This window comes from Mycteria americana, chromosome 3 (assembly GCF_035582795.1).
Source record: "Mycteria americana isolate JAX WOST 10 ecotype Jacksonville Zoo and Gardens chromosome 3, USCA_MyAme_1.0, whole genome shotgun sequence".
NCBI classification, from domain to species: domain Eukaryota; kingdom Metazoa; phylum Chordata; class Aves; order Ciconiiformes; family Ciconiidae; genus Mycteria; species Mycteria americana.
Window position 1 is genome coordinate 35138002 of NC_134367.1, and position 25874 is coordinate 35163875.

Genomic DNA, 25874 nt, shown 5'->3' on the forward strand with positions numbered 1-25874 from the left:
TATGCAGATAATTTTAAAACCAAAAAGAGACCATTAACTGCTGATATCTCACCACAGAGAAAGACAATGTGAAGAAGCACAAAGCAGGATACAAAAATATTTGGAAAGTAGAAAATTATTCTATAGTGTGAGTTTTATGGCTATCATCTTCTTTCAGGAATTGTCTCAGAAGTGTAGTTGTACCTGACACATAAACAAATGATCTGGTGCAAAGCAGTGAGTGTAAATGGGAGGGACTGGAAAGAGCTATGTTTAAGTGATGCTCTATCTGGGGAAGAGCAGGAGAGACGTGATGTCTGGTGAAGTCAACATTTCCCATTGCCATTTTCCCAGTTTGAAAAAGGGTTTCCAGTGATCACCAGGGTCTTCCTAGAAGAACCACATCCACCAAAATCCAAAAGGAGTTTTGGGCTGTGTTTGCCCACACGTGCGCCGACATGGTAATGGCAGTAACGGTGATGGCCAGCGGCTGGGAGCACAGCTGCCCAGAGCACCTGCGTGGCACGCATTCCTGTGGCACCAGCAGATCCTCGGCAGCCAGTCCGTGGTGGTGGCGTGAAGCGGGTCTGCTGATCTGGGGAGGCAGAAGGGTGTCTGTCCTTCCTTCATGGATGCTGAGGAAGATTAGCACAGTTTCAGCGCTAGGAATCGTGTATTGGGTCTGATATGGTCAATACTTGTATTTACTCTATAAGAGATAATGAAAAACATAATTAGATGGCAGCTACCTAATCCTGGTGCATGCTTGTACTGTCCGATTCAAAACTGAGTTTACTTGACATAAAAATTCTGGGCTTTTTTCTGTTGTAAGTGAATAAAGAAACATGACTGATAGGTGCCATTTCAAGTAATAAACACAAAAAGTTAAAAGGGAGTTGGATAGCAGAAGTCCTATATAACATGTGGTTAATTAAAACTAAGCATATCACTGGGATTTTAAAATTATATCCATACACTTGTAGCTGTGTATTAGATTAAAAGGCACAGAACTGATTTCTCAATAATCCTCTCTTAACGTAGAATCAACATGGGAAATCTTAATCATAATTTGGAAAAGCAAGTATAGTAAAAGTATCACATTCATTATAAAACTGATAAATGACAAAAAGGTGCATAAATTTCATTTCATGCTTATTGTGTATTGCACTGGGAGCAGAACTGAAGGCTCTGGCTGTGATTTATGTGCCACTAATAGGGTCTATTCTGGGTTATGTTTTCAGATTTATGGCTGCCTCTCCCACTGTTAAAATGCAGTTGGAAAGAATTAAAACATTAGTTCCTTAAGTGTATATACGCATGTGTAGATATACTTGTTAGCTGTTTAGATCAAAGATCTCCCCTTCTAATGCTGAATCAGGAATAATACAACTGTGTATTCAAATTATACTGTTATCTTGAACAATAAAGTGTGCACATATTCATATCTGCTGATTTTAATCCGGAAACTGGCCAGTATAACAGAAGGGTCCCTAGTCCTTCACCAGCTTCTGCATCACAACTATTTAAAGCTCAAACCTTCCTCAGGTTTCTCTGAGACAGACTAGTGTTGTGCTTCCCCTCACATCCTGATAGTATCTGTTTAAAACGTAGAGCCCAACTCTGGTGCTCAGTGCTTTGAATCAGTAGAGGTTTTTTTGCTTGAGAGAGGGATGCAGAAGGTGAGGTGTTGTGTTCTTGCTTTAACTGAATGAGAAAACAATCTCATTCTCTTTGATGATGAATAATAAAGCATTGCTGTTTGAATAGTATCAACTATTCATTGTGCGTCACCATAAAGAGATTTTAGCAGCTGGTGACATCTTTAAACCAGTCAGCCATAAATTAAAGAGTGAGAACATGTTTATTCTCCCTCTTTTCCAACTGATTTGGAAACACTGGACTTGCCTGTTTATGAGTTTTTAGGGAAGAGGGGGCACTTCCCGAGCTCTATTAGATGACATTGCTCCTCCTATTCCTGCAGTTGTGCTAGTGTAGTGAGTCTGTGCTGACTTACACCAGATGAGCATCTGCAGTGCAGCTACACTGCAGAGATGTTGTCTTCAGTAGGGAAACACTTGTGGCCTTATTAAAGCTTATTTCAGGGGATTAATTTGATTTGTTCTAGTCCATTTCCCAGGCTTCTGACAATGTCACTTGTAGACCCAGTTCTCCTAAGAGCTCGAGGCAGGCAGCTCCTTACATCAGTCTGCAGCCCTGTTGTCCTACTTTGCTAGCCTTTAGAATACTTAACAACACAATTTCCATACAAGAAATATAATTAAAATAACAGTAGAGCCATTGTCTTGTGGGCAGATTTCTTATATCCAAACCTCAGCTCGTTTACACGTTGCAAAATAACCAGGAGTATCCTAGAAGAACAGCGCAGATTGCTCAACTTTGGTCATTTTCTCGTCTCGAAAATCATTCTAATTCCCAGAAATGACGGTCTACAACCAAGGCACCTGATTTCAGCAGCAGAAAATTATTTTAGGTTTTAATAAGCAGTTATGTTAATGAACAAGAAAGCTATGATAAAAACAGGTTTTTGCTGTTATAATATTATGGTTAAGGAAATCCTTATCATTAAAAACTACCTGAGAAGCATATTAATGCAGACAATTTCAATAAATCATCACTTGTATCCTAATTAGATAGGGGAAAAAAAGGGGAAAAAAGTGCTTATCGTAGCTCAATTGTACAAAGTATGCTTGGTTTAATTAATTATGAACCCATTCATTAGAGTCCTCCAGGACCGTCTGCTAATAGAAACCTTGCTCTGGATGACCTCTTATTTTTCTTTCCTGCCATTTGTGTGACTCTCGTTGTTCCAGTGGCAGAGCAACCAAGGCACATGCAGATACAAAAAACTTCAGGAGCATCCTGGCACCGGTACTCCTTATGCCAAAAACAACCGAACCTTTTAAGCCCATGTGTTTTAGCCTTGCTTCTCCTGCATATGTATAGATCCCTGTGACAACTGGAGCTGCGCATGCAGAAACATTTCAGAATTACATCAGTCTGAATGAACTGTGCTTTGAGAAGGAAGAAAGACTTTCCACTGTCCGAACCACCAATGCATTTGCCATAGCAGTTACTGCGGGGGGCTAACTGTGAGCTTAAATATCAAAAAAAGTTACAGATTGTGGCAACTGTGGTGCAAGGCCAGATGCTCTGTGATTTGGAAAAGGATGACAAGATAGGGGAAAAGGAAGAAATGCAAAGGCCAGGGCATCCCTGCTCTCCCTAGGAAGGGAAGAGTTAGGTTTCCAGTAAATCTAAACTTGCTCATCAGCTCAAATTCAGCCTTGCTGAAGACAGATTTATCAACAGCACAGGATTTTCCCATTCGGATGTAAATGTTGTTATTAATATCTATAAGTAATCCCAAATTAATGAGGTTCCATCATATTATACATAGGATAGAGATACTTGGAATGCATCATTTCTACAGCAAGCCTACAAATCATATGAGGTCTAATGATTTATTCCATCACATGCCTTTTCAATTATGTTCTGGTTTTCTGTTTCAATTGTTAAGGAACTAAAACCAAATTATTCAAAAGCCTAGATTTATGCTTAATTTTGTAATAAGCCATTCCGAATGAAATTTAAAAAAAAAAAAAAATCCTGATCTTGTTTGGGATGTATCCTTCCAATTTTTGTCCATGGAAAACCAAGAACCTCGTGACTGTGCAGCTGCCATAGGAAAACATAATGTCATTCCCTGGCCTGCATTAACCTCGACATAGATTTGACTTTACATTGTGACTGAGTGCACTGATTACTAAAACATAACTTTTTTCACAGTGGTGTGGGATTCTTTGTTTGTCTCGGGTCTCAACCTGGACCGATCCAAAATACAACAAAACTGTCATATATACTACTATGAAGAGTTTCTGTTTCAATGCATTCACATTTTCTAGGAAAATGCTTTTCCTTTAGACTTTATTCATTATGATATGTATTCCCTTCAAAGTCAGTTGTTCTTTGAGGAAGTAGGAGTGACCAGGATATAAAGATCATTTTGAAACATCACTGTTTCAGAAAGTGCAACAATAAGCGTGAAACCCCATCTCCACTTTGTTCAATGTCCTTTCTGTTATTCAAGCTTATACTGTATTTTAAAACCTCCAGAAATTTGGTATGTGTGGAAGAAAATCATATACAGTATTTTTAAAATCAGCAGTTCTTTTAGCATTCCAGTGCACAGAGCCATATTTACTGTATTTGAGCTCACTTACTATAACTACAGCAACTATGGCTAAAATTTACTTAAGTGCCAGAAACTTCAGTTCATTTTGAGAGAATATCACCAGGCATAAATTCATAATGTTGCTAGAAATGGTAACTGTTTTCCTCAAGGAATGAACAAAGATATTTTACATTGTTTCTCCAAGAAAAATCTTATACTCTTACCCCACTCTCCAAAACAAAAAAATTTGAGAAAACATCCTTTTGCTCTTTTTCTCTCTCAGAGTAGATATATCTCCATGAAGTTTCTCTTTGTAGTACATCTGTATGCATTTGTGCGTGAGAGACAAATAGGATTTCTGCCTCTGACACACAAGTACGCCATGTAGTACAAGAGACTCTCAAACACGTGCTTTCAGCACACAATGACTTTTTTCATCTTCGTATAACTGAGCAAGCATAGCAAATAGTAATTGCTAACGGTAGTCCAGATGACGAATACAAAACTGCATAGCCCTAATAGGAACCAGCATAGTGAACTACCAAAAAAAAATTGCCTCTTTTCAACTTCTACCAGCAGTTTTGTCATACCGATCTAACTGAATAGAAGCTGTAGACGAGTGATTCCAGAATCATTAAGTACTTTCTGTTCTTGCCACTTCTCCATCAGAGGCCCTGCTGGGGTCTAGGGTATGATAGAGGACATGCTCCTGTGTGTGGGGGTCAGCTCCTGTAAGGTGCCGGTGACAATTTCAGCGTACTTACAAAGCAGGAGGTGTGTCTCATGCATCTGTACACACAGTATGTTTTCCAGGGAAACAACAAACTTTAGTCAAATGAAATGTGATTAGATTTTAACAAGGAAAAGATCTTATTGGAAGCAAAGAATGTTTCATGCTTTGCTGGCCTCCTCTCCTCCGGTATCTCTTACCCCTGCCCTAAAGAAGAAAATTCATCAGGAGAATCAGATGTCAAATGGCCTGGATGCCTGCCATCAACCCCCGTAAATTCAGAGACATCATCTAAGAATGTGTAAGCCAGATTTGACAATTCATGATTTAACTACCACTATAAAAGTGGTGGTTAAATAACTAAAATACATATTCTTCCTTCTTTTCAGTTGGCTTCTTGTCCATTTTATTCTTGGCCTACACAGAATTTCCTACAAGGAAATGTACCACATGGCAGCCAACTATTAAGAATTATTGTTACTATATGGAGAACTTTTTCAATTTTGCACATAATCCTTTCTAAACTTGTGCAATAACTCTGTCCATGTAATTAAGCTGAAATTTCTTGTAGTAGAATGAATAAAAAGAAAACCTTAAACAGTCACACTCATTTTTCCATGTGTTCTTTTCTAACAAAAAATATGACATTTCCTTTAGCCACGTTTTAGCAAGGGGATCTCATTCTGCTTTTGTGATTTAGGCATTCAACATGGGATTTACAAAACTGGAAATGAAGACATTGAAGAAGGTTCTAAAACCTTTTTCAAAGTGATGTAGTTATACAAGCTGACATGTTTTAGGAAGGAATACTATGTTTTCAAATTGTTCTATGACAGCAAAAGCAAATTAAATTCACCATGTTTCAATGTACTGCCAGTGATCATAAGCTAGTAAAGCACCATTACATGACACAATGTTAATGATGCCATTTGTTCAGGTAAACTAATGCCTGAGTTGACATATGTGATATTTACAGCCTTATTGGCTTCCAGAGTTGTAGAGTCTCACAGTCTAAAAACATGCAAACTGTTTCTTGAGAAAAAGTCAATATTGGATCAACCCTACCCTTGCAATTATTCCTCTATCTAATTCATTTTCAGTGTTTTCTTACCAATACCACACTAGTCCTCATCCTGTAGAAATAATAAATAAATTGGCTGACAAGGAACAGCTTTCTCCTGGACATGGAAACACATTCAGCTGCCAAATAAAATACAACTTTCATCCTCTTCTTCTTGATGAACTGCTTAAGAAGTTCCTTCAAGCACTTTTCTCCTTCTTTTGGTTAACACACAAATTTTTATTTAATTATTTCAAAACCCATAACTTTATGATGGCATTGCAGAAGAGAATCTAAATTAAGTTTATAATTTCATACCAGGGTGTATGTACTATATCACTGCATATTATAGGGATTCAGATTTCCTTAAGGTATGGAGCTGAATTGTGCTCCAAGCTCTTTTGCTGCAACTCTGGTGACCTTACTGTTGTACTGAAAAATTTCTTCCAATAAAAGTTGCATAAATAAAAGTTGATGCTATTGAAATGGACAATTTAAAGGAGGTTCCAATGTGAAAGAAAAGCAAGCCAGACAAAGAAGGGGAGATTTTTAAAAGCTTTCATTCACAAGTTGTCCAGGGAAAGTTATGCCTAGTATGAACATTCACTTAGTGTCTTACAAACAAATACATACCCATTGTATGTAATTGCACTTGCACGTATCTTAACCTACTTTAGGAACAAATTGATTTCCTAAATGCTTTTGCATCATCTTAATCCCTTCAACTGTATATTGCTACAATGAGAATATATCTACCAAAACATTCAGCCTTCAGACTAAGAACTAATTTTATGGATGTGGATATGTAACAAATATTCTTCACTGGCTGTCTAAATTACCTGTGGTCTGATCCTCAATATCCAAAGTCACTGAATATTTTGCTTTGGTATTTTTTGAGTATGATTCAGTCCTTCAGTGTTTCATAGTTAGTAGCCAACCTTAGCAGATATTTAATGTTATTCAGGTTAGATTTGGACCCTTCACCAGGAAGCTCTGGGGACTGTGTTTTGTGTGTAGATGTGCAACTGTCCTGGGGAACAGGGTCCCAAGTTTGGCTTAGGATCTTCAGGTGCTCAAGGTATACTGGTAGACACACACAGTGGTCATAATTTTCCTGATGCTTCAGTGTTGGTTATCTGTAACACACATTTTTCTTATTTTCCATCTCTAGGAATTTGTCATGATTGTTGTCTTTGGTTTGGAATTTATTATTCGTATCTGGTCTGCTGGATGCTGTTGTCGATATCGAGGATGGCAAGGAAGACTGCGCTTTGCAAGGAAACCATTCTGTGTAATAGGTAAGTGTCCCAGCTCTAGTTTATTTTAAGAAAAAATACCTCCCCCACCTTCTGTTTTGCTTCTGAATGAAAACTAATGGAATCAGACTCTGTTTACAGTAACCACGTGTAAATCCAGAATAGCTGTGTGTCACCTGTCATCTGCCCAAGGCTTTTCTAGGTAAAAAAATCACAAAGTCCCTAAATACTAGTCAGCCCATGTTCCTTATCTTCTCCAAAAGAGACCTTCCTATGCATGTCATACAGCTGGCATGTGTATTGGAAGAATGAGGGACTGAGAGCTAATCTCCTTGAAAATCATGGGAGCTGTATGCATTTAATGGGCATGAATATTAGACGACTTGTATATACATGCACACATACCATGAACATATGTGCATACATTGTGTTCTTCTTATTTAACCTCTGTGATCAGACATGTGTACGCTGCAATAAGTTTGAAAACCTACCTAGAAATGTCTTCTGACAACATTGCTGCTTCCTGTATTGCTGCTCTCTGCATGACAGTCCAGGTATCTGCTCTGCCAGTGACTCTGGCATAGGATATAGCACACTCCTACAACTATTTCAAGAGACTCTTCCTCCCCTTCTTTGCTCTAGAAATTCTCTCTGAGAATGGCGAATAGGCCCACAACCAGTCAAAACCCTATTTTTAAAAAAACCTGCAGGCAGTTTCCGAATAAAGAGAGAAATCAAGGATGGCTAACCAAAATAATTTGATAATTTCTTATTTTTATAATGATTTGGAGCAAATGCTTTTTACAGGACATCTGTGGAACTTCAGGATATCAACGTCCCAACTTCTTTCTCAACCTCCTTCCTCTCTCCAGCCTTTAATTTCATCTGCTTGTATCTTAAATTAACTTATAGATCGATTGGGGCAGGAAACACATTCTCCCATGCATCTATACAGCAGCTCGCACACAGAGTCACATGCTTATAGCAGTTACACACACAGGTCTCAGTGAATAACAATATTGTCATGTAAATGAATCCAATCCTGGTCTAAAAAACAGTTATGCAGTATCCCGTGGCATAGCAGACCAGTGCACTGCTTAGGGCTAACGTGTAAAGCAAGCTTTCGCCTTCTGCCTCATTCCCTGGTAAATCCACACCTTCTCCCACTGAGGAATTCCTGCAATGGAGAAAGGGGCTTTAGCAAGAGGTGCATGAGTAGGTGGAAAGGCATCGCAGACTGTCTCCCCCTCAGAAAGAATCACCCCATCTACGCTATTGTATGACACTGTGGGAGAGGAGGACGTATGGGGATTGGCAGCTGTTTTGTTCAGGCAGCTGGGGAGGTGGGTAGGCACCTTACCCCACCCCGTCCAGCGCCAGGTCACATACTTGCCCCGAGGTTCCCACGTCTGGCCAAAAGGAAAGTGGAAAGAAAATTAAAAAATATTCCCAGCTTTTACCAGCCACCTGTCAAGGGAAAGCTAGAAATTCAGACATTCACTCTCCCTGGCATCAACACGGCTACCCTCCTTAACCAGACTTACCATTATTCCAAGATTTTGTGGTGAACCTGAAACTTTGTAGTCAGGTTTTATCAGCACACAATCATAAGAAAGCACCAGACTGTTAATTTAGTAAAATTAACCACTTCAGCCATTTAGAACTTACTAGAAACATATAAATCTTTAAAGAATTTGAGCTTACTAGAAGCATTTGACATCCCAGAGTGGTTTGCTGCTCTCCCAAATGCTGTTGTGTGGGAACAGTAGCAGTTTGTTCAGTTCAGCTTCCATTTCTCCTCCCTTTCCTGTCTCCATTCAACTGGCCAGTTTTCTGCCAGTGATTAACTTCAGCCTGAGGTGTTAATTCCCAGCAAAAGTGAACGGAAGGGTTCTTCCTTGTCCAAAACTCTGCATGTTATCATGGAGTGACTGAAGTAGATTTCCCCCCTTTCCTTTAAACAGCTCATAGCTACGCTCCTACTGATGTGAAATAGTTCAGGCAGGTCCCCTGGCACGGGCCTCGGTGAGTGTTGGAGTTTACTTCACTTGACTGTGGTTTTTCCTCCTTTCTCTGGAGTTCACCTGCTCTTCTTATTGCACCTATGTTCATGTAGGCAATCTCTAGCCTTAAAAGCATCTTCTCTGTCGCCCTTGCAATTCCATCACTTGCTAGTAGAATTAATTAGTAGCCAATAGCCTTTTGCTTGTGGATTTCTTCCTGTGCTGGCTCACTGGATGAAAAGGAAACTTTGTTCTGTAAAACACTGTACAGCTACTAGCGCAGCTTCTGGAAACTAAACCAGTAGCTTCTTGCCATTAATTATTCTGTGTCTCTCTTCTTCTGCTGATTGTCCATTTCTGGACTTCAGCATCCCTGAAGGGAGTTTCTGATGTTCTGCATCTCTCCAGATTTGATCTTTTGAGGAATAACCTTTAGCAAGTCACTTTGCAGCTCTTGCTACATAAAGTACCTATTTGCCTGACACCTTGGCTTTGCAGTCATGGCAAAGTGTGCCCTAGCAGCAAAGCCCAACAGGCTAGAGCACCATCAGTAGGCGAAAACACATGATTATCTCCCTTTACTTGGCATTCATTAGACCACATCTAAGGTACCGCACCCCATTTGTCCTCTCCAACACCATACGTGAAAGATGTCAATAAACTGGAGTGAGTTCAGTGAAGGCCACCAAGCTGATCAGTGCTGGAGCATTTGCCCTGTGAGGAGAGGCTGAGGGACTTGGGCTTGTTCAGCCTGGAGAAAGGATGGCTTCAGGGGGACCTCAGTGAACTCAGTTCTAAGGTCTCCTTAAAAGCACATGGCCAGTTTCAGCCTATTACTTTTCATGTGTTTGTTTAATCACTTACTTACTCATCCTTTCAGTTATTATTTCTGCTTATTGTTACAGTGGGACAATAATATTTTAGAAGACTTAGTCTGTTTACTATTACTTAAATTTGCTATATATCTCCAGCAGATCTGTTCTCTGATTATTTTTGTGATCAAACACAAATTGCATAGGGGAATGGCCTAAGAGCTAGAAATAATAAATTTGAGGATTGCCTCAAGGGTCACATCCAGGTAGCCTTTATTTTTTTCCATTAATAACCTAATAACCAGAAAAATTGTATTCAGGGCCAAAGCTCTGTGCTTATGTTAGTGTGCCTACAATGTCACTACCCTGACAAATTAGTTCATCGAGCATCACTGTGTGCTACTAGGTTAATAATGATATCCATCAAATTATTTGACAGTTTTGTGCCCTTGTTTATTTCTGTGAAAATGGGAATAATAGTGTGTATTAAACCTTGATTTGTATTCTGTTCCATGTCAGGAGTTACCTGCCATCCCTTATTTTCTCTGCTTGTATATGAGCTTGTGTACGTAATGTAAAGGGCATACCAACATACTCTCCCAGGTACTTAATGTACTTAAAGATGTACTTACTTCTGCAAATCCTAATTTTCCTGGGCATATCAGTCTGAAGCTTGGCTGTTAGCGCTGCAGAGCAATGTTGCTGTGTTATACTGTGCAGAAGAGTAGCAATCCAGGCACCGGGTCTCCTAACTGCTGCCTTCTGGGAGGCCAGGGACGCCGACACCTGGGAAGAACTCTGTGTCTGCCTGTGCCTTAGGAGGAGCCGTGCTCCCTGAAGACCCCTGAAATAAAAGAGGACATGTCTGCTAATCGGGAAGAAAGTATGGCATCCCCTCCCTGTAAAGCCACTCAGGGACACTGAAATAAATCAAGTCCTTTCTCTGGCAATGGGCCTCCTAGATGGTTGCATGTGACCTGACAAAATTAAACTTCTGGCCACTGTCCTGTGTGTATGAGAGGTTTTACCATCACGATGAAATCTCAGTCTGTGAGGGCAGCTCCCATGCGGTGGCACATTATAAAAATAATGAAGAATAATAACTAACAAGCTGTGGGTCAGAAGAGTAAGATTCTGCCAGTCTCACCTGCATGTCTGAAGTCTGCTAGGCTTCCAGAGGAACTTCTTTCTCTCCACTGACTCTATAGGAGACTTTGGGACTCCTACATGAGGAAGCCCAGCAATGGCAGGTGAAGAGCACATAAGCATACTTCCCTTCAAACACTGGAAGCAGTGAATTTTAGTGCCTAAACTTTACGTGACTTCTCGATTTAAATGTGGGGTTTGAAACTCCTGTTTCAGAATTTTTTCACCTTAAATTTGAGCCCACTTCTAGTAATACAACATTTCTCCAGGGCAACTAAACTTCCTGGTGGTCCAGCCCAGTGAAAGACTTCATGTATTTCAGTTAGTCCATTAGCAATTTCCCCACAGCTGCTTCTATTTTACCTCTAGTCAAGCTACAGCATGTTGGAAATGTCACAAGTTCAAATTCTGTTGAGGCTGCAGAATGAACATATTCCCAACAGGAAGCTTAAGTCCATTATCTGTAATCAGGCTCTTGAACTTCATGGCTGGCAAACCTTGTTTCAGGACATTAAATGACAGCAGCGGCTGTTGCATATTACTGGATCTATTTTTCATTAATTAGAGTGGTAATGAACCATCATATGGCACTTTTGTGAAACCTTTATAAACAAATCCATATCTAGTGTGTTACAAGATCTCCTGAACCTTTAATTTGAATTAATTCATTATATTTATGTAATGATACGTTGTGTGTCTGTCACCTTGGTATTTAGACACATTATATAGTTTAAATACAGACAGATAGTAAATCTGCTGCTCATGATAAACAATATAAACAGCCCCTTTCCAGTGTAATTTGAACTCTAAATAACCCAGCAACGGTCTGTAATTAAGTATATACTTGACCAAGGAGACACATCTCACATCACATCTCATTATAAATCCCAGTAAAACCAAGTTCCAGCAGGAGCAAATTCCACGTTGGAGAGTCTCCTACCAGCCTGACTTGAACTCATCTCAGGAACACACTGCCCACTTCACTCCAGAAAATACTCTGATAGTAGTAGTAGTAGTATTAAGACTGGAAATTGAAATTTCCTCAGCAGCCATAATTATGAGCAATGAACAGAGGTGCTCTTCAGGCTAAATCGGTCCCAAATTAGGTTTTTAAAACTAATATTTAGTGGCATATCTTCATGTTTGACAGTCCTGGCAACACAGTTTTTAGAAATGCGTAGGAAAAATAATGTCGTTGGGATATCATCTATGGGTCTTATTGGGTCTTATTGTTTCACATTTACTTTTGCTGACTACTACCCTTCCTACTGAGTAAGGTACCATTTGCTATGAGTAAAGACATCGGGCTCTAATCTTCTCTTTGTAGAAGTTGCATGTCTGCTATTCAAAAGAAATCTGCTAGTTTAGTATAATGTAGTTCATGTTGAAATTCCTTTCTAGTATGTGCTAAAGAATTCAGCAGCCTACATTTGTTGATTGGCATGGTTTTTTGACCATGTGTCACTACCATGTTATCTTGAGCAGAGGAGCACCTACCATGAATTGGGCAACCTGAGTGAGGTGTGTCTAAAGACTTCTTTCCCACTAGGGAGCTGTGGGTAGTGTCACCTTTCATCTTCCTGAGGCTTGGAGATTGAGGTTTTGATCTGAGGGCTGAGGGTTTTTTGCATCCATATTCTGTGCATTTGCTGAGGTATCTGCTGATGAAGGAAGTCAACAAGGCTAGTGTAAGATTTCTGATGAAATGATTTTTCATTGAAAAATATTAATTGAAATCAAAGTAATTAATGGAAACAAACCAATTCCTTTTTCCTGAGGAAAGGCGTTTTACATTCAATCTGGATCTTTTTCTGTTTGTCATCAAAATTAGAAGCACTCTCTCTCCCAAACATGCAGAATAGCCGATAACACAGTTTCTGGTTTCTGGATCAAGTATGGTTAAATTCTTGCTCTGGGAGATTTGCAGCAGGAAATTACAATCTCTCGGCCCCATTGAAACCATCCAAACATCAATAAATAACCCTTAATTGGTCCAGAGAGAGATGTTGATTTGCCCCATCACCTGGTGTTAATTGTAGTCATCTGCTACGTGAGAAACTTTGATTTTGTTCATCCAAAGAATAATCAGTCATTCGTAAATAGACAATTCCAGCAGTACAAATTAGAAGAGATCCACACCAGAATGGATGAAATAGGTTACAGCGCTGGGATGTGAAGAATCAGAGAATGAAGACAGGTTTGTGATAGAAAGCCTGTTAAAAGCCAGAGACCTTCTACTAAAAAGAATTTATTTGTGATATTACAATTACTTTCTTAGAAGGCTATTGAAGATATTTTCCCAAGCATGAGGTAGTTATGTCCATTCCAAACAAGACTGATATAACTCAGTACCTGCACTAAAACATATAGTGAATCCTGATTCGGTTCAGTTCTGTTAGGAAAGTCTCCTGAAGTCAAATGTCACAGTCAAATGATTTAGAAATAATGAGGTTCTCTGTCCATACTCACTCAGATTCTGTAAATGATTTATGGAGTCTTTCAGATGATTGATGATCTCTCATATTTGAATCTCAGAAAATATATTGTAATATAATAATGATAGTAATAATAACTACTTAATATTATTAAATACTATACATTATACACTATTATACATTATAAAATATTATATATTATAAGTGTATTACAGAACTTCCAGTGCTGCTTATGAGACACAAGGTTTCAGTGACTTGGAAACGTACAGTGCTCACATTTTTTAGGGACTGGCTTTAAACTTCTTGCTACTAGAGATACCTAGTATATGAAGATGCTTACAGAAATACCTTTCTTTTCACTACCTGTCTTTATTCGATTTGAGATGTTCATATCCTGCCTTACTACGCTGAATTCCCATCATATCCATAGACAAGATAGTTGCTCAAATTCCCATACATATGTGTAAACTCTCCAATCCACAATTAAGTAATTGTTAATATAAGCACTGGCGTGGAAGTTAGAGGTAGACAGGATTGTGCCAAATTCACTTATCTGCCTACCTCAGCATACGGAGTCTCAAAAGCAGTAATATAGTTGGTTTGTTTTTCAAATTTTATCATTCCTATCATCTAAAAAAATGGTATTTTTAATGAAGTAAGTGAATAGCATGTCAGAGCCTAATTCATATGCAAGGAAATACTCAGCTTTCTTGGCTTCCTTCCAGATGTTGTGCTGCAGATTAGCTGCTTCGGTGTGTGACATTCCTTGTGACTCCCATCTCAGCTCAGCAGCAGCTCTTTCCCACAGCTCCTCTGTGAGAGGAATTGCTGCTTCGGTGGCTGTACAGGTTTTGCTGTTGCAGCAGTGAATTATGCTCTCCAGGCAGAAATCTGAATTGTTTAGGAACATTTCCATATTGGTCCAAAATAGCATCCTATTAGACTAGGTGTTTGCTATTTTGGACTTCTGCAACCGCCTGTTACTCCGTCCTTGGCATACGTGCCTCTCACGGGACTCTGATATCCCTAGCTTGTGGTACCACTTTATTTCAAAAGTCACTTTCAGTGTGTCTTCTGTGTTACTAACATGCCTATACTTACTTAGGGGTGTTTTGGCAGCATGTTAACATAAAGTTCAATGGTAATGCCTTGGTGTGGTACCTTAGACAACTGTCAATCTGGCTATTTCTAGCCATGATTAACTACTCTTGCAGGTGTTAGTCAATGAAATTGTGCTTACTCTCGTGGTGTCCCAGTGTTACCCCTGTGAGCCCAAATGAAGAAATTTGAAGAGGTCTACGTGGAGTTATCAGCTTGGTGTATACTGCAGGAATCTTTCTAGAATGGTTTGAAAGCGCTATACAAATAGGGGAAATGTAGTGAGAAATGATCACCCTCGGTATTGTATTGTGTGCAACTACCTCATTCACATTTTTCTGTAATAATAACACATTTAATAATCCCTTTCCACAGATCACTTTGTTCCTTTGACATTCACCCTGCAGCCTATAACAGCAGGCAGCATGCTGCTATCTTATATTTGCTGTATGTCTTTCCATCTCTTTGGTGCTTTTAGTTTACAATTATTACTCTTATGCCTGTTTTAATTTTGCGACTTTATGGCTGTCTTTGCTGAAGACTAGCTTATTTCTGTTCAGGCCATCTGTGTGTGAGCCAGGTCTCCAGGAAAAGGGTCATAGGTGCAGTCAGTTAAAAACAGTGGTTCCATTTTGCTTGGCTGTATTGTCATTTAGAAAAGTAGGCATTTTCAGTTGCTTTAGAGATAGTGTTGTTTTCTTCAAATGCAGTTTTCTGGTATCTGCTCAGCTTTAATTTATTAACTGGCAATGCTGACAGTTTAAAACAAGCTTTGCCCACTGTTATGTTCAGTGTAGTCAAATTGATTGCCAGGTGTCTTCATCCAGCCTTGCAACTAGCTTATTAGTGATCACAAAGCTTGAAGAAATTCAGTTTCTACAGATGTTTCCATTCTTTTACGTCCCTTCAGAGAACTGCGTGTTGCCACCAGCGCTGCTAAAGTAACTGATGGGCAGAGTATTCCAGTGGGAATCGCAGGAAATCTCTATTTTTATGATCATGCCTCGAATGGTTACACTCCAACAGCCACATTAGAAAAAGACTTGTGTACAAGAAGAGAAAGTACAGTTTTTTAATTCCTCCTTTTTACAGCTGCTGTGTTAAATACAGCAATTAGGAAGGATTTGACAATGTAACAACATTGTTACATTGTGTAACAGAGTTACAGTATTTATATCTCAAGTTTAATATGGTTAAGTGGAAATATTTGCATATTTCTAGATGGAATTGGGCATGTTCTGCACATTTTAATTTCCTCCCTTCCCTTCCATCCCTAGCACTTAAGCACCTGGCTCCCATAACCTGTAGTCTCCTCTTAAAGAAAAATTACATCTTTTACCTTTAAGCTTGTGCTGATAACTCTCAAAAGTGAGGATTTGACCTTTCCGCTGACAGATGATATTGCTGTTAATAACAGAGCTAAGCAAGGTGTCCACTAGATCTATTGTACATCAACCTAAGTAAGCTCTGAAATGGTGTAAATGCTTGTTTGAGTCTGGCCTAAGCTGTCCCTGCCGCAGAAAGAGGCAGCTCCAGCGCTTGCTTCCGCTCTCGTGCCGCCCGGTCCTGGTGCCCCAACGCACGTATGCGACCATCTGGGGAGCAGCCAGGGCGAGGGCAGGGCCCCTTCGGCCCCGGGGCTCCCCTTCGCCAGCCCAGCCTGCTCATGAGACCCCCACGCTGGGGCTGCTTCGTTTTAGATGAAAACGTCATGAGGCAGAGCGGAGAGGTTGTCACGCAGAGTGGCATGGTCTACTATATTTAAGATCTCATTTTGGGATCGCCTCCTGTTGGGTTTGCGAGAGGGCTACCAGATTATGTTTTTTCCCTCTAGGACAAGTGCTGAACAGAGTTTCTATTTCTTTCTTCACATCTCCCACACTGGGAATTCTCAAGGGTGGCTGCAAGGTGCCCCGCACTAGTGTTCTCCAAAACATATAAAGCTTCCTGCTGGCACAGTAGTCCCTTTTAGGCTACCCACCCACAAATTGCAGGCGGGATAGCAGCTGAGGGTAAAGAGTGGCTGGAAATCTCTGGTTCTGTATCATCTGAGTAAACTCTGTATTTACAGAAACAGAGGAGTCCCAGGAGGCACTCACACTGACTGTGCAGACATCCAAAATAGTTGTGTAGGTTAGGAATGTGAGTTCGGGTTTTAGGCGGCGAGGAGAGTTATATGCCTCTGGAGGATGGCTCAGAAAACTTAAGGTAGGAATTCGTCTCTTTCAACACTGAGGGACCCATGTTCCTCCATTCAACACTTGCATTAGATAACTCAGGTAGATACTGGATACCTCCTGTTTCCCCCTACCCCGTGAATTTGAGAGCAGATTATTAATACTGTCTCTTCCCTCTCCACCTACAAAGGTGGAGGCTTTTCCTCTCCCTCAGAGACATGCTCTTCTATCTCCTGCTCTTTTCAGCATCGTTACTTAATTTTTGCCTGTCCGCTTTCACCCTCACACCCAGGATTCTTCTGTTCCCACGGTTTTTTGGCCTTTCCACTCCCATACCACTGCATCGCCTTCATTTTATGCACAACCTGGGAATGCGCTAGACGGACACTTCCAGACACCCTGCCCGCTCGCCTCCCCCTGAGATTTTACAGTAGGATTGAAAAGCCGTGAAAGCGCAGGCTCCTGCCTACAGATTCCTACCTGTGAGTTTACAAGGACCCAGCACAGAGATAGCACTGCTTCCCCTGCTGGGCTGGATCACATAGGAGCCCTGTTTGGTGTCTTTCCACACGCTGACTAGTGCCAGATACCTCTAAAAAAAGTGTTAGTACCTGTAGCCCAAATAGCCAATCACACTGTATTTTTGTTCGGACATTGGGTAATCAGTGACTGACTCATATGGGAATTTGGATCCCCTGAAAAATCTAATTCCAGCAATTCAGGGAGAAACATGCAATCTTGTCTTTAATTTTCCCTGGTTATTCCTTTATATCCCATGGCAATGAATTTTACAAGTTAATTGCATGTTGTATTTCTTTTTATCAGATTTAAATTGTCTTTTGATCTCACTTTTATAAGGAAGGGTAAATAGAAGGCATCCAACAGACCTTCTTAGCTTCCACTAGTTTGCATACCTCTATCTGCCATCTCATATTTGTCTTCTGACTAACCACTCCTAAATTATTCAGCCCTTTCTCCATACACAAGTCTTGCCATGCCTGTAGTTATTTTGTTTTTTTCTTGCTGATAACTTTGTGGTTTTCTTACAGTCTGATCTAATGAGCCTCTTTATTCATCAGGTGTGTGTGTGTCTGACTATCCATCCTGCTGCCTTTCTCTCCAGAAATCTTCAGGTTTTTTTCTCTCCACAACAATAGCCTTTTTCACTAAGGTCTACTATCATCCAGGAAAAAGCCTCGGATGTGGTAAAGTGACCAGCAAACCTTGTTTTCCCAGGGCTTCTAAGGCACAAAACACTTACTGGGCAGAATAAGTGAAGATTTATGGAAAGGATCTGCGTGTGTTACTCGTGGTTTGTTTCTTTGGTTGAACACAAATTGGGTTGGTGAACACTGGGTCAAAGATACGGTTTTAAATGTGTTTCTGTCAGCCTGTCTTAAAGCCAAATAAAACTCCTACTGAATAAATAGTGCTTTATTCCTTCTGGCAGGGCCATATTAATAATGTTAAAGATCAATTATTGGAAAAGGCTAATAAAGTATAAATCCATGAAAGGCTTGCAATTGAACTTAATCTTAGCTTGCAGGAGGCCCTTAGATTTTTAAGATTTATTGAGCCAGCTGTTAATAATATAAAGATGTTTGCTGAGGACTTATTCAGCCCATAGAAAGAGTGTGTACTCAACAGGGCCATGAACTTTAATTGCTAACAGTACAAAGACAGGTGAAATGTTCCATTAATGTTGTTATCCTTATCCGGACTGAATAAAAAATGGTAACTGAATAAAAAATGGAAAAAAAATTGTAGTTCCTACAATTTAAAATTCCCTATTTGTTGAGCTATTGAGATGTTCAGCCCTCAGAGAAATATTTTAGTTATCTACAACAAAAAAGTGAAATGACATTATTTTGATATATTTGTTCATCATGGCCTGAAAGTGTACTTCTTTTACACAGGAACAGTGTACGTATACTTTTAGTACATTGGCATATTAATGAGTAACATCAGTTGATCCATTTTTGGGTATGAAATTAGTGTCTCATTATAAACTTCAATTAAAAAGTGACAGAATAAAAATCTGACCCATCTTCCTCATTCTGGAATTTCATAAGGCAATATTTAGTTTTCACATCTAAAAAATGTCCAATATTGAATTTTTGAAAATATTCCTTGTTTTTCTGTTTCAAAAATTGACTTACTGAGTCCTAATTTCTTGTATTTGGTTAGTTTTACTAACAAGTGCCTTTGACTTGTTTCCAGTTTTGTTTTATTTTGTTTGGGGTCAACATATGATTGCATTGTACGGTAAAGAGCTTTACGCAGGGTGTAGCAAAGGCATACTAGGCTGCCTGTGAAGAAAGCGATTTACTGGTGCTGCTTGGAGTATTCATAGATAGAGGAAATGGGATAGCTCTCCTCCTTGACTTAGAAAGACTATATAGCTCCTTGCTGTGGTTGACGCAAGAAATTTTAAGCTAATCGTTTTTCATTAGGATAGGCTGAAGAAATACGCTAAGCATGGGCCCAGCTTAAAAACAAATGTTTAGCAGAAGGGTGTGTGACTTCAGTTTTAGGTGACAGGTTTTGTTTATGTTCCCCTGGACCACTTTGCTTTGCAGTGTCTGTGTGTGTGCGTGCTGGGAGTCGGTGGCAGGGATTTGCACGCTTATTCATCCTGTTCAATGTGCCACGGCGGAGTAAGCTGAGCTGCCACCGTATCACATTTCTTCAGCTACTGCCAACCTCAGCCGAGCGGACGTTCTCGTGCCGGCTCAGGTACGTGCTGGGCTGAGACCGGCGCCGGGGTGCAGTGACACCTCCAGGTGCCAGGGTGAGGTCCTGCACGGCTTGAGCCTGCGCTGGGGCTCGACGTAGTCTGCCCTTGCATGGACAGGCTCGCCAGTGACATGCCATGGGGTACGGCCCCATTGGCACACAGCTGCTTTGCAGAACTGACCTCGTCCCCAGCGCTGGACTCTGGGGGCTCGCATCGAATCTGGAGTTTCGGCATCAGGACACGGTGCTGTAGCTAATCCTCACAGTGTCTGCAGTTATAAAACCTTTGAGCTAACCTCCTAAAGCACACTTGTTGTTTAATGCAGAGTTTATTTCCCATGGCACTGAAAATACATGAAACGTGACCTATTTTATATTATATGGTGTCATAGTTTAACTCCAGCTGGCAACTAAGCACCACACAGTGGTGCTTTTATAATATAAAATATATACATATTTTATACTATATATTATTACATATTATATAGGTTTTATATATCATGTAAATAATACTATGTATTATTTTATATACATGTTTTAAATTTTAATTTAATTTATCTTAAATAATTTTAATTCCTACCATTTTCTTCTTGCCAGAAAAGATAGCTTTACATGTTGGTGAGCTGCTTTTCTAAATAGACCCACTTTGGCTATGTAAAATGAACATGTATCCTAGAAAGATATCTGTACTTCCAGGCAGTTACTTTCATTTCATATTAAAATATTTTGCTACTTTCCAATACATTGCAAGTGAAAAATAGGGATGGAGAGAAGGGTTCAAGATGGTTCATCTCTTTTGATCTCTTCACTGGAGTATTGCTCAGCTTATGAGTAGGAAAAATCTAAGTTTCTGTACACAGATCCGTTTTAGTGGAATCCTTAGAACTGAAGCCAGTGACTAATGTAGCCATTTTCCATTGTTAGAAGAAAAAGAAATCAATAGAGTGGAAGTTGTAACCTCTGGATTTTTTTTTTAAATTCCACTTCAGTGCCTAAGCAGTATTACACATTTTTTTATAACTTCTTTCTCTTCTATGTGCCACTGCCATACATCCCTATCTTCCTGTTTTTCAACAGCAATAAAAGTCAATTTTCACACTCATCTGTGTTTATCTCTGCGAATTATCTTGATGCGCAAAACTATTTCACTTTCCTACTTCTAAAAATAACAAGTTGTTTTGCATCTTGAAAAAAGATTACAAAAGGAAGCGAAATCACCAACTTGTTTTGCCTGTAATGACAATTAAGATGGTTTCCATCCAGAGAGTGTTATATACTTGAAAACGCAAAGACCTTTTGGCTGGAGTGACAACAACATCTGCAAAAATCAAACAGCGTCATCCATCCCAAGAATTTCCTGAAGATATCCTGCCAATTACTTTTACTAGTAGGTGACGATTAATCATAACCTGTCTGGTATCTGAGCAGAGAGATCCGATCCCTGACCAGAAAGAAAAGCTATATTCAGACATAGCTGAAAGCAAATTTTGCCAAGACTCAAGATCCTGACCACCATTATTTTTAGCATATGCAAAACTCAGATTATCTCATATTGCTTGGGGTTTTTTGTTGTTGATGTTGTTTAGGCTTTTTTTTCTCTGTAAAATTGAGGCCTTATTGCTGTAAATCTACTCAGCTTTTTGTGGGAGGTGCAGAACTCAGCTTCCTGCCTCTCCCAAATTACGCTAGAGATGTTCAGGTGATATAATTCAATGGCTGACGTTAAACGGCTTTTTTAATAGGTGGGGAATAATGCTCGAGCGTATCGTATTTCAGAGGGTGAATTCAGGTGACCTCAAAAGACCGTATGTCTCCAGAGTAGTCTCTAAAAATCCAGGTTGCAGATTTTTACAATCTTGCACATACTGAATTGTACTTTATCAATAGCTAGTTCTGCTTCATCCAATGGGAAAATTTACAAAATATGATAACATCCATCATCTTTCTAAATATGGTAATGTTGATCATCTCTCTATTCAGAGATGTAATTACAGGTTTAATACTTAAAAAAAAAAAAAAGTTAAGATTCTAGACATTTTAAAGATAAAAATACTGAAAATTCTTGGTTTCTGGAGTAAACACTTATGCAAGGTCACTGGAAGTTCAGCCCATATTAGACCAAATTTTGCTGCCATAACTATGTGAAATATCCCACCGATTTCATAGCAAGGGGACTATTTGCAGAGCAAAGGAACTGCACCTGGTAAAAACATTACAATTTGCCTCTTTTCAAATTAACTGTTGCAGCATGCTCTAATCATAATGTTTATTCTTTGCCCTGTTGAACCGGTGGAGGGAAGTGGTTAATTCCTTGTTTGAAGCTAAAAGCATTTTTGCAGCCAGTTATGATGAAACGACCTTTTCCATTCTATGACCTTTCTCAACAAGTGCTCAAGGAATAATGATACAATTATTTCCCTCTCTGAATACCCCTCTATTAGGGTATTCAGAAGCCTTAAACTCTATGAATGTCTTCTTTTTTTTTTTTTTTTTTTTGCTAACCCACAGGAGCATAAAATACACGAATGCCAAAGATGTTACTAGGCTGTGCAAAAAGGCTACTGTTCCTATAGACAAGTTTGTATAAACAGACTTTTTCTTTTAGGGATCTGAAAAAGAGTAACCTTATTTTCACGTACTGTTGTATGGCTTTATGTCAAGTGTTGGTTATCAGGCTATACCTTAAACTGCTTTAAACTGCTCATTTATATCAGTTTAGGCTAGAGTCTATTGAATATATTTTTGTTATCATGTTTCTATAGTGTGATGTGCTCAAATACAGTGCTCTGGAATGTGTGTTGTGTTAACTTTGTGCTGTAGTGTCTGATTAAAATTCAAAGAACATTTCTACATTGATGATACCCTCTGGCCCTGGCCAGCTGGCTGTGGAGATTATTGTAGATAAATTGAAGGGAGTTCTGAGAACAGCAATAAACACGATGAAGCTACTGGAAGGACCGATATACGAAGAGATATTAGAAAAACTAAAATGCTGGTTATTCCCTCCCTTCCACCACTCACACTTTCTTGTGACTCAGAATAGAAAGTTGTTAATTATTTCTAAGTAGTTGTTGTAAATCTGGATTAAAACTTCTGTAAACTCCTTAGCAAGTGAGAATAATTGCTCGCTGTGCTGCAATATGCATGCATACCCTGTGCCGCTGTAACCAGACGGAGCCGATGTCAAAGCACTCTTGGTGCTCTTAGTCAATTATGGAGCCCAGTGGCTCTATAACACCACGGAATCAGAGTGCTGGTTTTTTCAGGAATAACTTTGAAATTTAGGATAATGAACTGTCCTGAGAACTATTCACGAGAAATGACCACTACAAGCTGTGTCTTTTCTCTGGGTCGTAGATAATTACTCCAGCCCAAAATTAGACCTTAGAAGGACAGCCTAAGGGTAGCCTAAATTTGGTCATACTGTTGCCAGTTAATTTCCTTTGTGAGTTAGTACAGCTGCAAGCTAGATAAACCACATTCTTGAGATTTTCTGCTTATTCCTGTAGTTTTGGGGGCAGATGTGTTCTACTGTTGTCCTAGCTCGTTGCCTCTCTGTACTGTTCTGTAGCCAGAGCAGACCCAGTAACTGACAGCCATTGCAGTTTCCTGCATATTCGTAACAAGGATGTGTAAACTGGGAGCATTTTCTGTGAATTTATAGAAAACGCTATTTTGATGATATGATGATGATCCTAAAATGATTAAATATTGTTCATTTTCTATTCTGACAAAATCAGAGAAAAAATATCACAAGATTCATTCAACCTGTATTGGCTCAAAGTGCCATTTCTGTTTAGAAGGAAAGGACATTCCAACATATCGGCATTAAATGCAGGCAACAGGAAAAGCTCTCACTAACATCTTCTTATACATAAGACTTTGAAGAATATGAAAGAGAGAAAGATAATGCAGGTTTGTGTATTAGTTTGAGCATGTGCATGAGCTTTGATCAGGCAAGAGTTGATCATGAATTGCATTTAGTATTCGCATTGTAATATTAGAGATTGCCCTGATGGCACATCAAGGCTTCGGGATATTTTGCTATATCCAAGTAAAGCTTCTGTGTTCACCCTTTTACCTATTCCAATTAAGTTCTTTAACTGGGCCCATTAGCATGATACCCAGTATTCAGTATTCAATTCAGTATTCAATACTGTAAGATCTCACAACATTCAAAAAGTTCATGGTAGGAATGTTACATTGAAAAAGTCATTACAAATAAAACAATCCATTATAATGATCTGTGATGCCTCCCTTTTTATCATTATGAATGTCTCAGTCACAGAGTTGCCGTTGGAAGTGCTTGTAGCTTAGAAAGGCTAACCGCTCTTCCAAGAGACCCAGAGTTTCTCACCGAGCTTGAGCAGGGTACAGCAGCCCAACGTTGGCCTTCCTCTGTGAAGTGGGTAACTCGGGCTGGCACATCTCTCATGAGCTAGCTGAAACTATTCTTGAGTTTCAGGTTGTTGCAGTACTGGGCTTCAGTTACTTGTCTTTACTTACATGTCACTGTTTTAGTGAGATTGAACAATATACAAGGGTAATCTATAACACACATGAATTCTGGGTTCATTTTTTTCCATTTTTCAGGCGGGGCCCAGTTGCTAACACAGCGGCTATCAGCTAAAAAAGCCTATGCTAAGTTACCATGAACAAAATTTTCATGTAATCTCAGGGGTTTCTTGAGTGGTACTAGGTGAAATGGAAGAATTCATTGTTTGAAATTTAATTTGAAGTGAAGTTTTCAAAAGCAAATGTTGCAAAAGCTGCTGAGAAGATCTGAAATCTCAGACTGGAGTTAACCAAGAAGGACGCTATCTGCAAGGATAGGAACATGAGAGATATTTCTAAAGAGTGTATAAAATCAGTCTGATAGCTGAGGAGATGCTTAACATTTTGAAAGATCGTACACAAGATATTAGCTTTGAAAAAAATCAAAGAAGTAAAAGTGCCTCAGAAACTTTTGTCTTCTAATAAGTTATTACAGAGAAGTTTGGAATTATACTGCCCATTACTCACTCTCACATTCTAAACTTTCCTGTTGCTTTACAGCAAGATATGGAGTGAAACCTTAGTCCCAGTTAAATTAATCAAAATGTTGCTATTTACTTCAGTAAACTTGGGTTTCACCCATAATCCACTTTCTGGGTTTGTTTTTTTCTTCTTGATTTCCCAGTCTTGCCACTAAAAGACAAGAAGGAAAAACATTGATAGAAGAGGAAAATATTGATAGAAGAGGAAAATATTGATAGTTGTTTGTTAAAGCCTTCTTGAACTGCAGAAATACTGTGAAGATTTTAGCTAAATTCAAGTGGAATATGAAAGGAAGTTCAGAAAAAGATTTTGCTCGCATAGTTACAACAGGGCAAGTGGCACCTGAGGTATGTTGGATAAAAATGTGGCAAGGAGAAAATCATAAAGTACTTAACTTTTAATTTTCCCAGTATAGGTATGCTTAGATAAGAAAACCAAGCAAGTTTAACGTATTCAGAAGTGACTTTCAACTGATGCAAACTTTTTTTTGGACTCTGATTTCATTCCACGAGGGGTTTGTTTTGATTTATCTTACACCTGTTCCTGGCAAGTTACACTGAAAAAATGTGCCTGCCTGCCTTCCCTGCCTCTGAGGGAAACACAGCCAGGGGGGGCTGCCCTGGGCCATGCACACACTCTTTCCTTCCCTATTCCCAGCCTGAGGAGTTGGGGGGGGGTGGTTTGGGGGGGGGTGTATTGTGAAGAGGTGAAGAAGATGAGAGAGCAAGGTGTAAAAAAAATGCCAGCAGACTGGGAAGGCTCTCTTCCCTCCTCCAACTATTTTTTAAACACGTGCCAGTGCGTTTTCTGCTCCCCTGTTTCCTGAGCCTCTCTTCCCTTTGCCTCTCCCCATCCTACCCTAGAAGGGTATACTCAAGTAGATAACTCCCTTGGATCAATACTTTAAAAAAGGGAAGAGAGCTGCACTGCTGTTGGCTTCTTCATCTCTTGCAGTCAGAAGGGAGCAGAGATCCTCAGTGGGGCAGAAAGTTCCCAGCAGCACAGGGCAGATGCTGTGCAGTGCTGGCAAAACTGAATTAATTTGAATTTTTTGCAGTGGGAGACCTCTAGTAAACTCCATGTTCTAAGGAAAGCCATCAGAGCTCGTGGAATGGGAAGGAATAAAGGCGGGTCAAATCACTGGCTTTTGTAAAAAACTGTCCTATTGAGAGTTGTTAAGGGTAACCAAAACCCTCAGTAAGCAATTTAATAA

At 39.6% G+C, this 25874-nt stretch overlaps 1 protein-coding gene across 2 annotated transcripts in view; it reads left to right on the plus strand.

Annotated features, from left to right (window-relative positions):
- KCNQ5 (potassium voltage-gated channel subfamily Q member 5) overlaps positions 1-25874 on the plus strand; it is a 301419-nt gene that overhangs the window by 220877 nt on the left and 54668 nt on the right. For both annotated transcript variants that reach the window (XM_075498199.1, XM_075498198.1), the window contains exon 3: positions 7133-7259. In XM_075498199.1, coding sequence (XP_075354314.1) covers positions 7133-7259 — 127 coding nt within the window. The remainder of the gene's footprint in view (positions 1-7132; positions 7260-25874) is intronic.